Raw genomic sequence first — 19,408 nt, forward strand, 5'->3', positions numbered from 1 at the left:
TTGTTTCTACTACTGGAATGGGATTCCCTAGGGAAAGCCCTGTCAGGAATGGGTTACTTGGGGGTTGCTCCTGCTGTGTGAGAAGGGGCTTGAGCTCGGGGACCTCCTTGGGGCTCTGGCAACCCTGTAATTCTCTGTTTGTATCCTTACAGGTGGTAAGGACTATCAACACCATCCTGCTGTGCAAGGTCATCATCCTGGGCGACATCGACCCCATCATCGCCGACTTTGCCACCATGGGCTTCCTCAACTGTGGGGGCCATTGATAGCACCCACCTCCCCATCCTGACCCCCGACCACTGGGCCTCCAATTGTATCAAACAGGATAGGAGGTGTACAATGGTGTACTTTACAATGGTGCTGCAGGCCCTCATGGCCCAACCAGGTCGCTTCACTGACATTAACGATGGGTGGTCAGGGAAGGTACACGACATCCGCATATTTAGGAACTGCAGCCTCTACCAGAAGAAGCATGCCACCACATTTTTCCCCGACTGCACTATCAGGATTAGGGACATGGACATGCCCATGTGCATTGTGGGTGACACAGCCTACCCCTTGCTGCTCGGCTAATGAACCCTTACATGGGACACCTGGACCCCACCAAGGAACGCTTCAATGCCAGGTTGAGCAGGGTCCACATCATGGTGGAGGGTGCCTTCAGCCACCTCAGAGGGAGGTTCCAGGGTCTCCTCACCTGCTTTGGTGAATAAAACGTCCCCCAATTGGTGGCAGCCTGCTGTCCTGCGCAATCTGTGCGAGAACAAGGGGGAGACATTCTTGCCAGAGTGAGAGGCAGAGGCTGAGCAGCTCGCAAGGATCTTTGAGCAGCCATGCACCCTGCCATCCAGCAGGCCCATCGGGGGCTATGCATATCCGGGAGGCCCTGAAGGGAGCGTTTCAGCCAAGGACTCCTGAGACACTGTCTCCTGGGTCTCCCCACAAGGGGCTTCTGCATAGCCCCTGTGTGTCTTTCCTCCCCCACACCTCCCTTACCCTGCCCTCCCTTCCCACTTTCCTCCCCCCAGCCCCTCCCCTGCAGACCAAAGAAACCAGACTTTTTTATTTGGAACAAGAAACTGTTATTTTTATTTGGGGTAAATGTAACTGGGGAAGGACTGTGGAAAGGACCTGGGATGAGGGATGGGGCTGAGATTGGCGCCAGCTTTGGGTGGTCCCACCACCTCATGTGCAGGACTTTCGACAGCTACAGGGGGAAACTAGGAGTAGAAGTACCCACTGGGACTAGGGGTAAGCCAGAGGAGCGGGGGAAGGGGACAGCTGCTGGACTGCTCAAAGGCAGTGACAAGGCGGTCAATGGTGGCAGTGTGTGCTATGCACATTCTGCAGTTTTGTATGGACAGCTCCTGCCAGGTTGTATGGTGCAGCTCTACGTCAGCATCCAACCTCCAGTCCTGCCACTCCAGAGACTACTGCAGGGCATGCAGGCAGATAAGATGTTACTGCTTGAGGTCTTCCTGGAGTTGCCAAGACCTGTGAGTCTCAAGGGGTCTGGAGGCTAGCATGGGAGGTGTGGCTTTCACACCACTTGCAGCTGGTCCAGCTGTGAAGTACGGAGAATGACAGTCATCCCCAGAGATACCGTTCATGAAATCTAGCCCTAATGTGTGAGGTGACAGCGAAAAGTCTTGGTTCAGACGATGATGATGTGCTTCAAGAAAGGCCATCTGTGTCCTAGACAGTGGGCACTTTCCTGCAGGGGCACAGATGTCTCAGGGGAGACTCGCTACCCCCACATCCCAGGAATGAGCAGGCATGGGAAGGTACCAGCCAGGCCAGGAGCCTGCAGGAGGGAGGGACAGAGCATCTTGTCTTCCCTCTGGGCTGTGCAGTGGCGACCTCCCACAGTGACAGGACTTCTTTCCCTGCCTACTGGGGGAGGCGCATTAGGAAAGGTATGTATGAGCAGCAGATGCCACTTGTCGGAGACAGTGCTACGGGGGTCTCCTCTTCTGCCTCTTCCCTGGCAGGCTCCCATGCATGGGCTCGGTATCTTCCACCTTGCTGTGTTTGCCCAGGAGCAGATGCTGCCCTGGGAGTGCGGGCATGAGCCTGTGCCATGTGTGGCACTGCTGTGTGTGCCCGTGATCCCAGCCTCCTTAGTGGTGGCTTATGGTGGAAAGGTGTCACTCCCAATTCTGTGGTAGAAGGCAGGCCTCTCCAGAAACCCTGTGAGCAGGAGTGAAAGGTTTGTTTGTGGCAGCCTCATGCAGCTGTATGCTCTGGACTGGTGCTCTGTGTGCACCCAGGGACAGGATGAACTCCTAGCTGGCAGGCATGGTATCGGTGCTGGCCACCTCCTCATCCACAGGCCTGCCTGTTGGAGGCTAACAAAGGGCATCTCCAGGCCGGAGTCAACAACAAGGTGGGGAAAGGACTGAGCCCCTCTCCCTCCCAAGATACAGTGGAGTTGCTTGTAATACTGGCACAACTGGGGAGCTGTGCCAGATTGGAAGCTTTGCTCCCTGGCCTTTGTGTAGGCCTAACACAGTTCTTTGACTTTCAAGCACACCTGCTTGTGGGTGCGCATGTGTCCCTTCCATCCAGCCGTAAACATCAGCATTTCTACATCTGGTGCAGAGATCGTGGAGGTTAGCCTCCTCTCCCCAGACCTCAATGGGGATTTCCGCACCAGACCAGGATGGTGCCCTCCTCTTCCACCTCTGGACAGGGGTTTGGGAGTTGGCTGCTGGCTCACTTGCAGCTGTGGGGGCACAGTGGGAACATGGGGTTCTGTCATGGCAGCAAAGAAGTTAGTGAAGGCTGCTGCTGTGTGGCACAGGGCTAACAGGGTCTGCTTGATGCTACAAACCCTTTTCCCTGAGGCTGTGCCTTTAAAGGCAAAAGGGGAACTATAGAATTCTGATGGGCAGGGCTTGCTGAGCGGCGGTGAGCCCCGCTCGCCAGCCGTGCGGTTCTGCGCTCTGCGCATGCGCAGATTGCTCCACGCCAGCTCTTCCAGGGTGTAATCTACTCTCCACGGGCGAGTAGACTACACTATTTGTCAAGCCCTGCTGATAGGTATGGACAAAGTGGCCACCAGGGCAGCTGTGAGAAGCCCTGGAGGCCAATTATTTCAAAATAACCACAACTGTACTGTCTACACACACCCAATTTCAAAATAATTATTTCAAAAGAGGCATTATGCCTTGTGAAACAAGGGTTTATTATTCTGGAATAAGAAGCCTTTTATTTTACACCCTTGCTGTGTAGATGCTCACCTTGTTATTTCAGTATAACGTTGCAGTGTAGATGTGCCCTTACTGACCAAACTCTATAGGTCAGGACCCTTCCACTAAATTATGTTATGTTATACATTCATTGTATATCAGCATTAAGTAGAGTGCAATAGGATTAAGCTGTGAACCTTAAAGGAAATTCCAATTATGTTTTTTCCTACTAATTCAAAATGATGAAAGATTTCCTTCAATCTTGCCAAAATTATGTAAATAAATACTGATACAAATGTTGTCAATTAGCTGGACCAAGGGGATTTTACTCTTTAATTAAGTGTGTTATGGGATATGACTCATATAAGAATGTCCTTTGATGCTGATAACAGAGAACACAAAAGACTGAAGGGGATCTGGGATGCTTAGTCTACAGATATTTATAACAAAGCCCTAGGTGTCTAGCGAAGTCTTATGGGGGAAAGAAGACCTTGATCCAACTTTTTCCTAACCATCTTGTATTTTTTAAAGTCTTAAATATTAATTTTCTTATGACTAGTCTAGTCAGAGAATTTATAATGAGATATGGCACCTTTCAACTTCTGGCCCAAAGTCCGAATTTCACCTTAATAGTGTCCAAAACTTGTTACCCTTTCATAATAGCTGCAGTGGCTTGTGTGAAATGAGTTTGGCAGTTCAAACACAAAGTTCCTAATGGAAAGGTGTCTACATCAGAAAAACCATCACTGCTGTTTGTAATCTTGACTGACTATATGGAAAAACTACTGATTGGGCAGGTAGTAGAGACAATCCAATCACCTTAGAGTTAGTCTCTTCAGAATCCAGTTGAGGCATACATGGTAAAATTTACATTGATGCTTTAAGCCTATTCTTTGGAGAGCAGATTTCAGTTTCCAAGGATGTCTTTTTTATTACATTTCATGAAAACTAGAACTCATTTTTACGAACAGTAACTGTTCGGAATCATTCATTTCCTTTCTCATACTCAGGTCTACCAGTCCTCAGAGAGAAACTCACCAGACCTGCATCTAACCAGATTCATTCTGAAGAGAACTTAGAAAATTATCCTTTTCTAAGAGTTTTTCTTGAAAGATGTAAGTAAATATTTTTAATATGTTCCACAATCTTAATTAGCTGACAAGAAAAGCAGAAAAATAAAACACCAGTCCCCTTCAGCAATGTGTTCACTGGAGCTCACTGCAGACACCTGGGCTTCAGTTCTATTTAAGGAAGAGTCCCTGAGCACAAGAGCTCTTGGTAATTAGCTTTAATGGGCGCATAGAGAGAAAGGCAGAGAATAGAGACGGGGAATTCTAGAACTTGTAGGGAGGAGGAAAGGGAAACTGAAAGGCCAGAGTTTGGAGATGAGACTTTTTTCAGTCAGCTATGGTCTATGAGGGAGAATTCAGTCTGAATTTTTGTTCTGTCTCTGCCTCCTTGTTGTTTGTTTCCCACAAAGTGTATCCTTGTCCATGTCACAGCACATGCATCCTCTTCTCATTTACTCTCCAGCAACTTTGGGCCTTTCGTAACTAGAACCATTCACAACCATTGCCACTTCCAGGTTCTCTTCTTTGCAGCTGAAATAATTTAATAACTGGATGCAGTCTTACGCCCACATGTAAACCTAGAAATCCAATGGTGCATACACAGCCACCTGTTTAATCCCCAGAAGTGTAACCCTTTCATTACCATATCCCATGGTTGGCTTCTCTGTTCACCACACAGTGAATGTAACTTTATCATAGTCAGAATGCATAATGCAGTTTTCAGACACTGTTCACATGTAAATGTAGATGGTCTTAAAAGTCACATTAACATCATAATTTCTTTTGGTTGACCATTGCCTCCTATATTGTCACCCTAAAGCTGCCAATAAGTGTGAGTTCTCTTAAGCAACAGGCCTACACCTCTTTTTTTATAGCTGAAGGATAACAACTGACTATAACGAATAATTAAATGGGACTTCTCATTGTTTCAGAACCAATTTCCCCTCTTCACAGTAATGGTTTCTTTTCCTACTTCTCTTTTGCTTACTCTACCATTCTAGGATTTTTGTCCAGAAGAAGTCAGAGCAAAACTTCCAGCTTTGGAAATTTTCTTCTCTATGAAGAACAAATGCCCCTGTGTTGTGGAGAGGCATCAGTCAGGTGGACAAAGAGACTTCTGTGATGATTTTATTCAGGGGAATAGTTTGGTTTTTTATTCAACTTTATAACTCTGATAGGAATTATAAAACATTCCTACTAAGTTTGAAGTAAAAAATTCTGCAGTAAGAAGCTTCCTGGTAAGGCTGAGCATTTTCTCCCCCTCTCCCCCCCTTTATAATTTTGTAGTTCCTTCTGGCCAGCAGTTGCCAGAGACCTCCCTCCATGGTGAGAGTCTAAGTTCCTTTACGGGAACCTTATTCTAAATATTATGTGAGTCCAATGATATGAGTAAAATAAATTATTCCAGAATTTCTGTACTATTATTTGAGATGCATGTACCGAGGATTATCCCCTTGCTGTTAAGTGACTGGTGGTTGTTTACACTTTTCAAGAGAAGAAGGGTGAAGAGAGTTTGGCTGGATGTTTCATTGAACAAACAAAAGGTTTCATATGCTGAAGATACGACTAAAAAGAGAAACTCCAGCTAAAAGGACAGCTCACTGCATTTGGCATTTATATTACTGAAGGAGACAAAAGCAGCGAGAGGGAAAACATTAACTCTGCAGCACAGCACGGGCTGCTATTTAAAGTGTCCAGTGCTAGCATAACTACAGGAGGCATTTCTGCCCTCTGATGCTGAAAGACAGACAGGCCTATAAAAGGGTTTATTTTTCGACAGATCCACGTTTAGACTGCCGGGTTTTTGTTTTTTTGAAAAAAGCTCCATTTCGAAAAAAAGCGGTGGCCATGTTTATGCTAATGAAGTGCGGGATATTTAAATCCCTGCTTCATTAGCAATTTTAACGTGCCTAACCTACATCTCTCTGCCAACAGAGAGGTGTAGTTTAGATGTACCCTGTATGTACAAGGACCTAGCACAGTGGGGCTCCCCCAATCTTGGTCGAATATTCTACTGCTAATGCTGTTAATTAAAACAGTGACTGAGATTCTGGAAAACAAGATTGTAGATTCAGAGAGGGGCCAATACAGTGGACATGTATCCACTGTTTCCAAGCTGTGGGCAGGAAGGTGTGAAATCCAGCAGGGGTATAGTATGAGATAAGCCTCTCTGATATTAGCATGTTGTCTCCACCCACTCTTACAGCCCAAGATAAAATAAATCTCAAGTGTCTAACCCATTGACTTTTTTTTAAATTAATTCACTTAATCAGATAAGTGTAAACAATATGTACATACCACAATAAATGCAAAGCGATAGGCTAGGAACCATTTTAAAAGTTGTCCAATCTTGTGAGATGCTGAGCATAATTTGTAGGAGCCAATTCTATAGAATCAGTCTCCAGAACAACTGATTAGTCATAATGGAAGAAATGTGTGTCTTATAAAAACTTAATTTTTTAGCTGGAAGGTGAAGAAAACAGGGATTTATTTTTACATGCACCAACAAGACTGGCATTGGCATCGTGCCACAGGAATTACATTTCTGTTGTCCATCCCCCCACCTCCACACACACACAACTTCTCTCAATTGGCTAGTTTGATCTTGTTTAATAAAACTTTTCTCTCAGGGTTCCTTCCAAGTTCTCATAGATTTTCTGCTGTAGCTCACAACTTAATAATAATTCCTTCCATTTAATAGGACCTTTCATCTTGAAGTATCGCAAAGTATTTTATGGACTCTCTGCCAAATTCTACTTTTTCAGCAGTGTAGTTTCAAGAGAACCATTTTGCCTGATACGTATAAAGATCTCTTTACCTCTGAAGAGAAAAGGTAGCAGACACTCTGCACCAGGAACTCTAAATAACAATTTTTGTAGATAGGAGTATATAGAATAAAACTCATTTCAAAGTGAAGGAAATTAAATGGAGCAGAAAATAATTATTCCAGGATACCAAGATGTATACCTCTAGCCCAGCAAAAAGTGGCGTGTGATCTCTGCCCACATGTTTGCTAGTTTGGTTTTATATTTTGAGCAGTGCCGATCACAAATATTCAAAAATCGTGTCAGGTTCCCTTCCAAAACCCATGAGATTTTAAAAAACGAATTTTTGAGGGGGTTTTTCCTTTACAGTTTTCAGCCTTTTTTTAGGAGCCACATTTTCCCATCTTTTTATTGTAATCAAAGGAGTTAGAAATGTACTTTTAATATAAGCCGAGATTGTCACAGAATTACTTGATACAGGAGCTGGGACTTTTACAAAAACAACAGTTCTTCTTTGAGTGATGTCCCTGTGGGTGCTCCACTGTAGGTGCTCGGCTTGCCCCGGCGCCGCAGGACAGAGATTTTTTGCAGCAATAATCCGGCTGGTCCGCTCATGCGCGAGGAGCTTCTCACGGCATTTGTGCCCTTTCGTGCTGCCCGGTCCGGTCTGAACCAGTTCTTCTGAACTGCCTCAGGCTGCAGACACAGGGGCCTGTGTCTACACTGGGCCACTTATTCCGGAAAATCAGCCGCTTTTCCAGAATAAGCTTCGAGCTGTCTACACTGGCCCTTGAATTTCCAGAAAAGCAACGATGCTCTACTGTACAAAATCAGCCGCTATTCCAGAAAAATTATTCTGCTCCCGCTTGGGCATAAGTCCTTATTCCGGAACACTGTTCCGGAAAAGGGCCAGTGTAGACAGCCCAGTAGTCTTTTCCGGAAAAAAAGCCCCGATCGCGAAAATGGCGATCGGGACTCTTTTCCGGAAAAGCGCGTCTACATTGGCCACAGACGCTTTTCCGGAAAAAGGGCTTTTCCGGAAAAGCAGCCTGCCAATGTAGACGCTCCTTTTCCGGAAAAACTGAAAATGGAATAGTATTCTGTTTTAAGCATTTCCGGAAATTCATGCCAGTGTAGACACAGCCAGGAAGCTTCTCTCCTTGGATCTCTTCTGTTTGTGAGGAATTCAAGCTTGTTTCTTGTTCAAACCCAGTTTATACTTACCCTTCTCCTTTCCGTTCCTGCTTGTTAAAAAAAAATAAAGTTAAGAGTTACAGTTTAAAGTAGTTAGCATAAGTTTTAGCTGCCCTTACTTGCTAAGTTTCAGTTATCTTCCCTGTTTACTCTCTACCTTCTCTCTGTTAAAAAAAAAAAAAGTTTAAAGTTAGTTAAGTACACTTGAAGTTAGATTAGAACAATGCCTAGTTCACCAGGATTCAAAAAATGTGGGGCCTGCCGTGAGGCCATGCCCACCTCAGATGGGCCACTCCTCTTGTATTCATTGTTTAGGGGAGGGCCATGTGCCACAAAAATGCTCTCACTGCTCTAAGCTTACAGCTAGAGCAAGACGCGACAGGGAGATGAGGCTCAGGATGATCCTGTTCGATCAGGCTCTTCAGCCTCAAGGACCTGCCTCCACCCACGGCCATCAAGAGAGCCACAAAAATGAAGGGCTTCCTCTCCAACTGCTGCCCCGCCAAGAAAGAGTAAGCCATCTCCGACCCACTCTCTGCCAGCTACTTCGCACGGCAGATTGAGCGTTGGCAGTAAACCGGGCACTTGAGGCATGTCTACGATGCCCACAGCACTGTCAAAATCTGGCTCTTCGGTGCCGACCACACGCCATCTATCGGCACTGACGTCTAAGGAATAGTCAAGCTCTGCTTGCGGCACATCGGCACCAACAAGCTCTGCTCGAGCCATGGCCGCACCGCCAGCACCGACTCTTAATGGCGGCACCGACCCCCCCTCCCCAGAACCTCACGTGGCACCGACTGTGATGCCGAGTCGCCCGGAAGACCAGACTGCCTGTGAGTACCGAGTTTGCCAGCACCGCAAGCGGCACCGGTGACTGCAACCCCACCTACTAGGTCTGATGATCCAGCACCGACATCGACACCGAGATGCACGCAACCTAGGTAGGCTACAACCAAGACACCACAAGAGTGGAGCCCATCTCCATGCTCCCCTTCTCCAATGTTTTCTCCAGAACCCTCCTCGCCACCTTAGTCACCTAGATGGTCACCACCTAGGAGATTCTCCTCCTGCAAACGCCTACCATCTCCATTCCTAACACCACCAAGGGAGCATCATTATCAAAGGGAACGGTATTATCATAACCAATTTTCCACCTCCTCTTCTCCATTACCACAGAGGTCCTACTCTCCCTCATTGTCACCACATTCACTGAACCACTCCTACAGGCGGTCTTATAGCAGGTCTCATCGCTACGAGCGCTTGCCATCTCATTCCTTCTATTATTATTGGGACCCGTATGATAGCCGCATGTACTACAGAACCCATTCGCCATACTACCACTCCTATCACTGCTCATCCAGATCACATCCTAGATCTAGGACTCACGACTCCTCTCTGAGGGTATGTCTACACGACAAAGTTAATTCGATCTAACAGACGTTAGTTCGCATTAACTTTGATAGGCGCTGCACAGGCAAACCGCTAGTTTGAACTTAATTTGAACTAGCGGAGCGCTTAATTCGAACTAGGTAAACCTCATTCTACGAGGACTAATGCCTAGTTTGAATTAAGTAGTTCGAATTAAGGGCTGTGTAGCCACTTAATTCAAACTAGTGGGAGGCTAGCCCTCCCCAGCTTTCCCTGGTGACCACTCTGGGCACCACCAGGGAAACTCGTCTGCCCCCCTCCCGGCCCCGGAGCCCTTAAAGGGGAACGGTCTGGCTACAGTGCCAGTGCCAGATACAAGCCTGCCAGCACCCAGCCAGCAGACCCTGCACCTGGCACGGCACGAACCAGCCACCCGCTGCCACCCAGCCCTCTGCCTCTTCCCTGGACCAGGCTGGCGGCTCCCGGGAGCCTGCCCAGGTCCGCAAGAGGTGGGCGCCCACCTGGTCTAGTGCGGAGATCGTGGACCTCATCCACGACCTCCGCACTAGGCACAGGAAAGAGGCCGTCTAGGGCAGGATAGCTGCCAGCCTGGCCACCCAGGAGCAGGTTTGCATGAAAATCAGGGTGGTCCAGTGAGACCCCCGACCCTGAGCCCTGAGCTTAGAATGGCCGTACTGGGTCAGACCAAAGGTCCATCTAACCCTGTAGCCTGTCTGCCGACAGCGGCCAACCCTAGGGACCCTGGAGGGGATGGACCGAAGACAGTGACCAAGCCATTTGTCTCATGCCATCCATCTCCAGCCTTCCACAAACATAGGCCAGGGACACCATTTCTACCCCCTGGAAAATACCACTCCATGGACCCAACCTCCATGAATTTATCTAACTTCTCTTTAAACTCTGTTCTAGTTCTAGCCTTCACAGCCTCCTGCAGCAAGGAGTTCCACGGGTTGACTATTTGCTTTGTGAAGAAGAACTAGTTTTAGGTCTAGATGCACTAGTTCGAATTATCTTAGTTCAAATTAACTAATTCGAATTAAGTTAGTTCGAATTAGTGCTGTAGTGTAGACATACCCTGAGATATTCACCAGCGACCGACCCATCCAGTTAGGGTCATGGCTCAAGGTCCCCACTCCCTCCCCATCCTCACATCGAGGAAGAACAGCCCTTACTAGAGGAAATGCAACAGCCTGAGACAACGTACCAGTCCAACGTCATCCTCACCGTATGAGTTAGTTATACCAGGTGACTCCTCTCCCCCTGACAATCTTTCTCTCAGGAGATTCAGCTCACTGAAATCAAGGGGAAACACCACCATCTCTTCAAGAATCTTGAGCCATTTCATACTCCAAACTGGCTATCCCCTTGGATGAGGCAATATTGGCGGACAAGAAATATTTTGTCGTCCCCTCCCCCCACCAGGGGTCAGAATTCTTATTCGCCCACCCGCTCCCCAACTCCTTAGTGGTTGACGCAGCGCAACAAAGAGCAAGGGCACCACAGTATAGAAGCCAAACATCAGACAAAGATTCAAAGAGGCTGGATTTATTTGGAAGGAAGGTGTACACTTCTTCTCCAAATAGCCAACTACTTGGTACATTTATCCAACCACAATTTTGACAACTACTCAAAACTGACTACCCTCATGGAGTCTCTACCTGAATCTAAGAGACCCATTCTGAAGGCTGTTGTTCAGGAGGGTTTACGCTGCCACCAGGGCCAGCTTGCAGATAGCAGCTGATGTAGCAGATACTGCAGCCAGGGCCACTGCCACTGCAGTTGTCATGTGAAGGGCCTCATTCCTGCAGGCAGCAGCAGTTCTTAGGGACCTGCAATCAAAGGTAGAAGATTTACCCTTCGAGAAAGATAACCTTTTTGCAGAGAAGATGGATTCACTACTACACTCCAGCAAAGATACCAGGTCCACACTGAGAACACTTGGTATGTACACTCCGCCATATAGGAAACGACAATTCATGCCATTCCAGAGATGCTATGATTACTACCATCCAAGGCAGCTATGGCAACAACAGCACCAGCCCTTAGATAACTCCCATCAATGGCAGAGGCCTCTGAGACGTTGGAATCAGAATAACCATCCACAAAACCAACCCAGTACCAGGCAGCAGGTTTGACTGCTTGGTCGAGAGCACTCAACCAGTCTTACTGGTTACCATCCCGCTGTTTCACCATCGTCTATGCTCATTTTACGAGCACTGGACAAATATCACCAGTGACAGATGGGTGCTAGAGATAATCAGAAGCAGTTATGCCATACCCTTCCTGTGTATCCCACCTACAACCTCCCCAAAACCTTTTTCAGGGACCCCTCTCACAAAGATCTGCTCATGGCCGAAATAAATCATCTGCTGCAGATTGGCGCGGTAGCAAGAGTGCCACACGAATTCAGAGGGAAAAGGTTCTATTCCCACTATTTCCTGATTCAGAAGAAAACAGGGGGTTGGAGACCTATTTTGGATCTCAGGCAACTAAACAAATATCTTCGAAAACAGCGTTTCAAAATGGTAACCCTGGCATCAATTATCCCAGCCTTAGATCAGAACGACTGGTTTGTTGCTCTCGACCTCCAAGATGCATATTTCCATGGTACAATCCACCCCTCTCACAGGCGGTTTCTCAGATTTGTTGTTGACGAAAATCGCTATCAATACAAAGTCCTTCTATTTGGACTTTCAGCTGCTCCCTGAGTGTTCACAAAAGTGCTCTCAGTCATCGCCGCTCATCTCCATCTCAGCGGGGTTATCATATTCCCCTACCTAGACAACTGTCTCAAAGGGCCGATCGTCTTTGCAGGTAGGCAGGATGCTATCCATCATCAGACAGACTTTCCAATCTCTCGGCCTACTAATGAATGAGGATAAATCAGCATTGTTTCCCACCCAAGACCTAGAGTTCATTGGGGCGAGGCTGGACTCCCAAGGCGGCAAGAGCATTCCTACCTGTGGCCAGGTTTCATTCAATACAACTGCTAATAGATACTTGAATCACAGGATTCTAGTACTCTTATCCCTCAAGCTAATGGGCCATATGGCCACAACTACTTTCATGGTCGCGCAAGCTAGACTATACTTTCACACCCTCCAACATTGGCTAGCCACCGTGCACAATCATACCATCCCTGACGTACACAGGATTGTGGCGATACCTCCCAATGTCATTACCTCCCTGGTGGACTAAACAAAAGAATTTGCTGTCAGGAGTACCCTTCCGCCAGCAGCTTCCATGATTCCAGGTTATGACAGATACCTCCCTGCTGGGCTGGGGCGCACATATGAGAGAAGCCTCAATATAGGGCTGCTGGACACCCCAAGAAACATTACTCCATATAAATCTTCTGGAGCTCAGAGCCGTCGCCAATGTTTGCAAGCATTTTCCTGACCACATATGCAACTCCACAGTAAAGATCCTAACAGACAATATAGCCACAATGTACTACATCAGTCGACAGGGCGGAGCATGCTCACGATCCCTATATGTAGAGGAGGTCTGACTCTGGAATTGGTGCATCACCAACGGCATCACTCTTGTTGCATCATACTTACCTGGCATCAACAACGTTGCAGCAGATTCCCTCAGCAGGAACTTCGCACCAGATCACGAATGGGAGCTTCACCAAGGAGTCCTCCACTCCCTCTTTTACCGATGGGGCACGCTGCTCATCGACCTGTTTGCGACTTAAAACAACAAGAAATGTCACCGCTACTGTTCCAGGGCAGGTCTCGGACGCCACTCTTTGGGGGACACATTCCTCATCAGCTGGAGCGGCCCCTTGATATATGCCTTTCCCCCTATACCACTCATTCCAAGAGTGCTGCAGAAAATCAAGATAGACCGGGCCACAGTGATATTGATAGCTCCAGCATGGGCAAAGCAGCACTAGTTCCCTCTACTATTGCAACTGTCCCACTACCCATCTGACCAGCTACCACTGTTTCTGACACTCCTCACCCAGAACCATGGCTGCTTTCTCCACCCACAGCTTCACACAATGTACCTCACAACGTGGTACCTAGCTGGCTGAGCACTTCTGAAGCCTTAAGCTCTGAGAGTGTCAAAAACATTCTCATACATAGTAGGCGATGTAATACAAAAAATACATACCTGGCGAAATGGACGAGGTTTACCGCCTGGTGCTCAGACCGTCTTATGAACCCACTAGTTACTCCTATCCATACCATTCTCAACTATATGATAGACCTACAACAAACATCCCTGAAAGTACATCTCACGGCAATAGCGGCTTTCCAACAACCTATAGAGAGGTTGTCAATATTTGCGCATCTCCTCACAAAGAGGTTCATCAAGGGCCTAACAAATCTGAACCCGCCTTTGTACACACCCCCTTTGCTCTAGGACCTGGACTTGGTACTACGGACCTTTACGGCCCCACCATTCAAACTGTTGGCTACAATACCTCTTCAGCTCCTGACCCAGAAGCTGTTTTTTCTGCTTGTGATCACCTCTGCCCGCAGAGTCAGTGAGTTATCAGCGTTGATGACGGTACCCCCATATACCAGCTTCCAGCGGGACTGTGTTGTCCTCAGGCATCACCCAGCCTTTATACCTAAGGTCTGTTCCGATTTCCATATTAACGAGCCCATCATATTGCCTTCATACTGCCCTAAGCCACATGCTTCTGCTAAAGAGGTGGCTCTCCATACCCTAGATGTGCGTAGAGCTCTAGCCTTTTATATTGACTGTACCAAGCCCTTTAGAAAGACAGACAGGCTTCTCCTGTCCCTAACAAAACGTTCCAAGGACGAACCCATTTCTGCTCAAAGAGTGGCTAACTTAATTGTGTCATGCATAACCCATTACTACTCTATTCGGGGAATACTGCTTCCCGAGAGCCCTAAAGCGCACTCCACTAGAGTCATTTCAGCTTCCACTGCCTTCCTGAGAGGTGTTCCCCTTGCAGACGTCTGTAGGGCAGCCACGTGGGCATCCTATCACGCTGTACAGCATAGATGGCTGCCGGATAAATCCGTAACAGCGGCAGTTCTTTCATCTGCCAATCGATAGAGGCTCCGAATCCAACCTACTTCCATGCTACGGGATGGGGGGATACTGCTGTGCAGACACCTACAGTAGAGCACCCACAGGAATATCACTCGAAGAAGAAAGCGAAGTTACTCAGCTTGGTGCAGTAACTGTCGTTCTTCGAGATGTGTTTCCCCGTGGGTGCTTCACTACCTGCCCACCTCCCTGCTTTGGAGTCTGTGTCCGTTTTATTTTCCAGATACTGAGGCGGGCATGAGAAACTGGTTCAAACTAGACCGGGCAGCGCAAAAGGGCACGAATGCTGCGAGACGCTCCCCGCGCATGCGCGGTCCGGCCAGACTACTGCTGTGAAAAATCTCTGTCCTGTGATGCCGGGGCAAGCCCAGCACCTACAGTGGAGCACCCACGGGAACACATATCTCAAAGAACAACAGTTACTGCACCAACATGAGTAACTTTGCTTTATCACTACATCCCACATAAAATAGCAAGGGTTGGCAACGTAGATTTAACTTTCAGGACCCTGAGTGCCTGTAACAAAGCTTCCTTGGTTCAGTGCTGCCTCAGAGGGAAGAGCGCTACCATTTCGTCTTCAGGGGGAGGAATTACAAATATTTTCTTCAACAACTTAGGGTATTTCTACACTTACTGGGGGATCGATTTAAAGGTCTAGAGAAGAGCTGCCAAATCAACTGTAGGTCACTCTTTTGTCAACTCCGGTACTCCACCAGAATAAAAAGTGTAATGGAAGTCGACAGGTGAGTTTCTCCTATCGACCCCCCACAGTAGAGAGCCTGCTGCAACTCAGCTTAAGGTATGTTAACTACAGCTATAGTATTCATGTAGCTAAAGTTGTGTAAATTAATCAACACTGCCCCATTGTGTAGACTTGCCCTTTGTCTTCCACAGAGCAGGGCTTCTCAAACTTTTTTGCTAAGGCATGCCACATCTTAATAGTGAAACTTTCTCAGGTCCCATCCCCTCTTGAAATCAGTGGAGTTACGCCAATGCAGGCAAGCCAACAGATTCACCGGATCCCTCGGCAAGGTAGAGCAGGGGCAACAATGTGTTCCTGCAAGGGACGGAGCCTTGGGTGGAAGGGGAATGGCTGGAGCAGCTGGCCTTCAGTGCCGCCTGGACCATACCATGCCCTTCTGTGCTGTCCAGATTGTGCTGCCTGGGGTTCCAACAGCAATTAAAGGGTCCAAGACTCTGTTTATCTCCATTACCACAATAGCAGCAGCTGGGAGCCCTGCAGTCCTTTGAATTGCCTAGCCCGAGGACAGTTGCCCACTTTTCCTCCCTTGTCGGTGGGCCTATGCTGATGTAAGCAATTAGAGTCCCAACATGTTCAATTAATACTGAGTATTTGCAGCAGTCACTTTACCAATCAACTAAACCTGTCCTCCTGACTTTGACCTTTCTGTCAGAAGGAAATTATTCCACTTGCTCCTCATCTGCCACTCCGTGTTTGCCCCTCCCAATTACTTAAAGGAATGAGAAGTGTGACTGCCGAGCTTGAGCGACCAATGCTTCTATGTGTAGCAAAGGATTTCTCAGCTCCCAAGTTTGATGATAGCATAGATCACCAGTCTGAGGAAAGCCTGGAGACTATGAAATAGTTGCAAAAGATGGTGATGAGGCAAATTCCTAAGGAGCTGCTAAATTTAAAGGGGGAACTCGAAGATAATAAGCATCCACAAATAAACAGGAAGCAAAAAGATGAAGGTGCCTTAATTACATAAAAAGTGATGTAAAACTGGAAACTTGTGGGGAGTGGTGCTTACTTCCTGGACACTAGCCAGCCCTAAACAATTTTTAAATACTTAAATATAGTTCTGATAACGTCTTTAAGTGGAGTTGCGTCTTATGCTTTAGAGTGGAGAAAGAGTTAATTTTCTGTGCTCATACCAGAGCTCCAGGGTTTTTCATGAGCTGTTAAGCTTATTTCTTTGCAGGGTTTTTTTTTTAATCTTTTTGATTTATAAGACTATTGAGATGTTAAAAACATAGAAGCTGATCAAGTTTGGGCCTGTCACTGGTCTCTGGCACACCTCCTTGAGGAATATAGTATCATACCTCATGCTGCACTTGACAAGGACAAGAAGAATTTCCGTTCTGAGGTTCCCACTTTCCTCTTAAACATGATCCAGCTTCTTGGGCAAAGTAGGATGGTTTCTGTGCATGTATATTAAAAACAAACATTTTAACCTTTTGCATGCAGGCTGGGAATGGCAATCTACCCAATTTACTCCAGAAAGGAAAAGCCCAGACATGTAACAGGACAGTGACCTTACTTAATAGCCATCAGGCTAGATTTCATAATCTACTACAAACCATACTTAAATCCTCTTAAAAGCAGAAATCTAAATCCTAATTCCAATACAGAGTTTTGCCATAGATTTCAGTGGAATCAGGCTTTGTCTCCCAATTCCATCTGGCAACAGAAATAATGAATAAGTAAAGCAACTCACGGTGACATTGCGGAGACATGGTTTCTGTGGGATATTAATTACCCATTCTCATTAATTCTGTTTCCCTAAATGTAGCTTATCTATGTACATAGCTTCTTAATACCATAGTATCTTAGCACCTTACATGATTTAATGTACTCATCCATGCAGCACCTCTGGGAGGTAGGAGTATGTCACATCAACATTTTACAGTTCATAATCAGAGTGACTAAGTGGCTCACGCAAGGCAACACAGAAAGTCTGTTAGGCTACGTCTACACTGAAGCGCTATTTCAGGATACCTGAGTATTCCAAAATAGCTTTCCCGTATCTTTACAGCAAGCCTGTTAATTTTGAAATATAACGGGCTTGCTATTCCAATGTCCCTGTGAACTTCATTCCACGGGAGTAAGGGATGTTTCGGAATAGCAGGTTATTTAGAAATTTGGCATTGTGTAGACAGCACCAAATTACAAAATAAGCTATTTTGAAATAAGATTGAAATAAGATACACAATTTGCGTAGCTCAAATGGCATATCTTATTTCGAACTATGGTACACTTGGAAGATGTAGCCTTACAGCGAAGAGAGTTGAAATGAGATTTGCATTTTAGGCTACCACCCTATCCAATGGACTCTTAATTTTTTCCTAAATTAGCCTATAATGACACTGGAACAATTCATCTCTTCTATACTCCCTGCCTGAAGTTTTAGGAAGTATTTTACAATGTATAAAATTCAGCATGAAATAAAATGGTTGATATAATAGTAAATATATAAAGTAAAAGGTCGTGGAAGTCTCTGCTGAAATATTGTTTTGAATATATAAGTACAGTGTTGTATTTGTTTTTCATGTAGAACAGTTGAGCCCTTAGTAAAGCAATAATGCCATTGATAGGGCAGGATAAGGGAAATTTAGATCCAGATAGTCAGGATCCCTGAGTAAATAATGAACACTTGAGAACTACTTTGTGACTATTGTAAGAACTCTCCTCAGTAATCTCTCTAATAACATTCTGTATTTGATCTACAGTGCACACACTATCGTTTATTTTTATAGGGAAGACATTGTGCTAAATACTATTTAAGGTCAAGACTCAGAATAAATAAAAACTACAGAATAAAAAGAAATGTACAGCGATGAAAGTGGGCTGGTGTGGGTAAGAACCAACCATCAGACCAGCCCCACACTGCCCACTTTTTGCTCCCCTCCCTATCGGCAGCCCTGCCAGTGAGGTGGGGTCCAGCAGCTCTGCTATGTCAGCACTTTGTTGCCCCTTTTGCCCCCAACATTGGACCCTACCAGCATGGCTGCAATAGGAGGGGAAGAAAAGGAGCAGCTGCCCTAGTGCCCAGTGATTTAAAAGGGCCCCGGGGCTCCCAGCTACTGCCGCAGCAGATGGAGCCTGGGTCCTTCAAATTGCTGCAGGAGCCCCAGCTCTCCCAGCTTCCACTGCTGCAGCTCTGGAGCTCATAGCTAAAACCTTGGCTGTGGGGGGGGGGTTGCCTCCAACCCTACCTTTTCTGCCTGAGGCCATGCCCCTTCCAGGTGCCCAGAGCTGCTGGGCTTTGAGCAGAGTGCACTGGTAAGTTCCGGCATCTACTTTCACGCCTGGAAATCTGAATATTCTTCCCAATGGAATCAGACTTCTAATTATCACAACCAATTTTAGACAGACTACCACCTTAATGCTGATAATATCATTCGTTGTATGTAGAAAGCTAAGATGTGACTGAATATAATCTTAATACAGATGTTTTGATTGCTGCACAAAAGGAATATAAATTTGGTTACATGTTTAAATTAGTTTAATCTCAGCATATAATGTTGATTTTAATGTGTTAATGAATGCAATAGGAGAAATGGAAAGGTGGGCAGAGACTGATGAGAACAGAGGCAGGGGAAACCACCCATATAAAGAGAGAGTGACAATTATGGGGCAATTGCTTTCAAGATGAATAAAAGTAGGCATAATAAATGTATATAAAACAATGAGGGTGACAATGCCATGTAGATTAGGGTTGTAGGCATAGGAAAATGAAGCGTCAATTTAAATAATCACCACTTCATTTAAATTTAAATGGCTGCTGCGCTGAGCCGATCAGCTGTTTCTCGGCTCAGCGCGGTAGTCTGGATGCTCCACTGTCGACATCAAAGGCATTTGTTAACCTCCCAGATATGCCTCCTGAGATGAGGTTTACCTGGGAGGTTGACAAATGCCTTTGATGTCGACCGCAGAGCGTCCAGACTACCGCACTGAGCCGACAAACAGCTGATCGGCTCAGCGCGGCAGCCATTTAAATGTAAATGAAGCAGCGAT

At 46.4% G+C, this 19,408-nt stretch overlaps 2 protein-coding genes across 11 annotated transcripts in view; one reads left to right on the forward strand and one right to left on the reverse strand.

The window, feature by feature from the left end:
• The window catches only part of TPK1 (thiamin pyrophosphokinase 1), a 506,485-nt gene extending 487,347 nt beyond the window's left edge, over positions 1-19,138 (forward strand). For 4 of the 5 annotated variants that reach the window (XR_016348922.1, XR_016348921.1, XR_016348920.1 and 1 more), the window contains 2 exons: positions 153-4,306; positions 5,263-19,138. Coding sequence is in view for 1 of the 5 variants with exons in the window: in XM_089776507.1 (XP_089632633.1) it covers positions 153-289 (137 nt within the window). In the remaining 4 variants the exon portion in view is untranslated. Of the gene's footprint in view, positions 1-152 lie in introns of all 5 variants that reach the window. The other variant, XM_089776507.1, reaches the window with a different exon arrangement.
• Positions 11,304-19,408, reverse strand: part of LOC142827259 (uncharacterized) — a 46,704-nt gene continuing 38,599 nt past the window's right edge. For 2 of the 6 annotated variants that reach the window (XM_089776512.1, XM_089776511.1), the window contains exons 2-5: positions 16,714-16,812; positions 13,735-13,830; positions 13,176-13,307; positions 11,304-11,441 (exon numbers count right to left, since the gene is read on the reverse strand). In XM_089776512.1, the coding sequence (XP_089632638.1) occupies positions 11,315-11,441; positions 13,176-13,307; positions 13,735-13,811 (336 nt within the window). In that variant the 5' untranslated portion in view covers positions 13,812-13,830; positions 16,714-16,812 and the 3' untranslated portion in view covers positions 11,304-11,314. The remainder of the gene's footprint in view (positions 11,442-13,175; positions 13,308-13,734; positions 13,831-16,713; positions 16,813-19,408) is intronic. The other 4 variants (XM_089776515.1, XM_089776514.1, XR_016348925.1 and 1 more) reach the window with 3 other exon arrangements.

Source organism: Pelodiscus sinensis, chromosome 2 (genome assembly GCF_052426305.1).
Source record: "Pelodiscus sinensis isolate ZL-2025 chromosome 2, ASM5242630v1, whole genome shotgun sequence".
Classification (NCBI taxonomy): Eukaryota; Metazoa; Chordata; order Testudines; family Trionychidae; genus Pelodiscus; species Pelodiscus sinensis.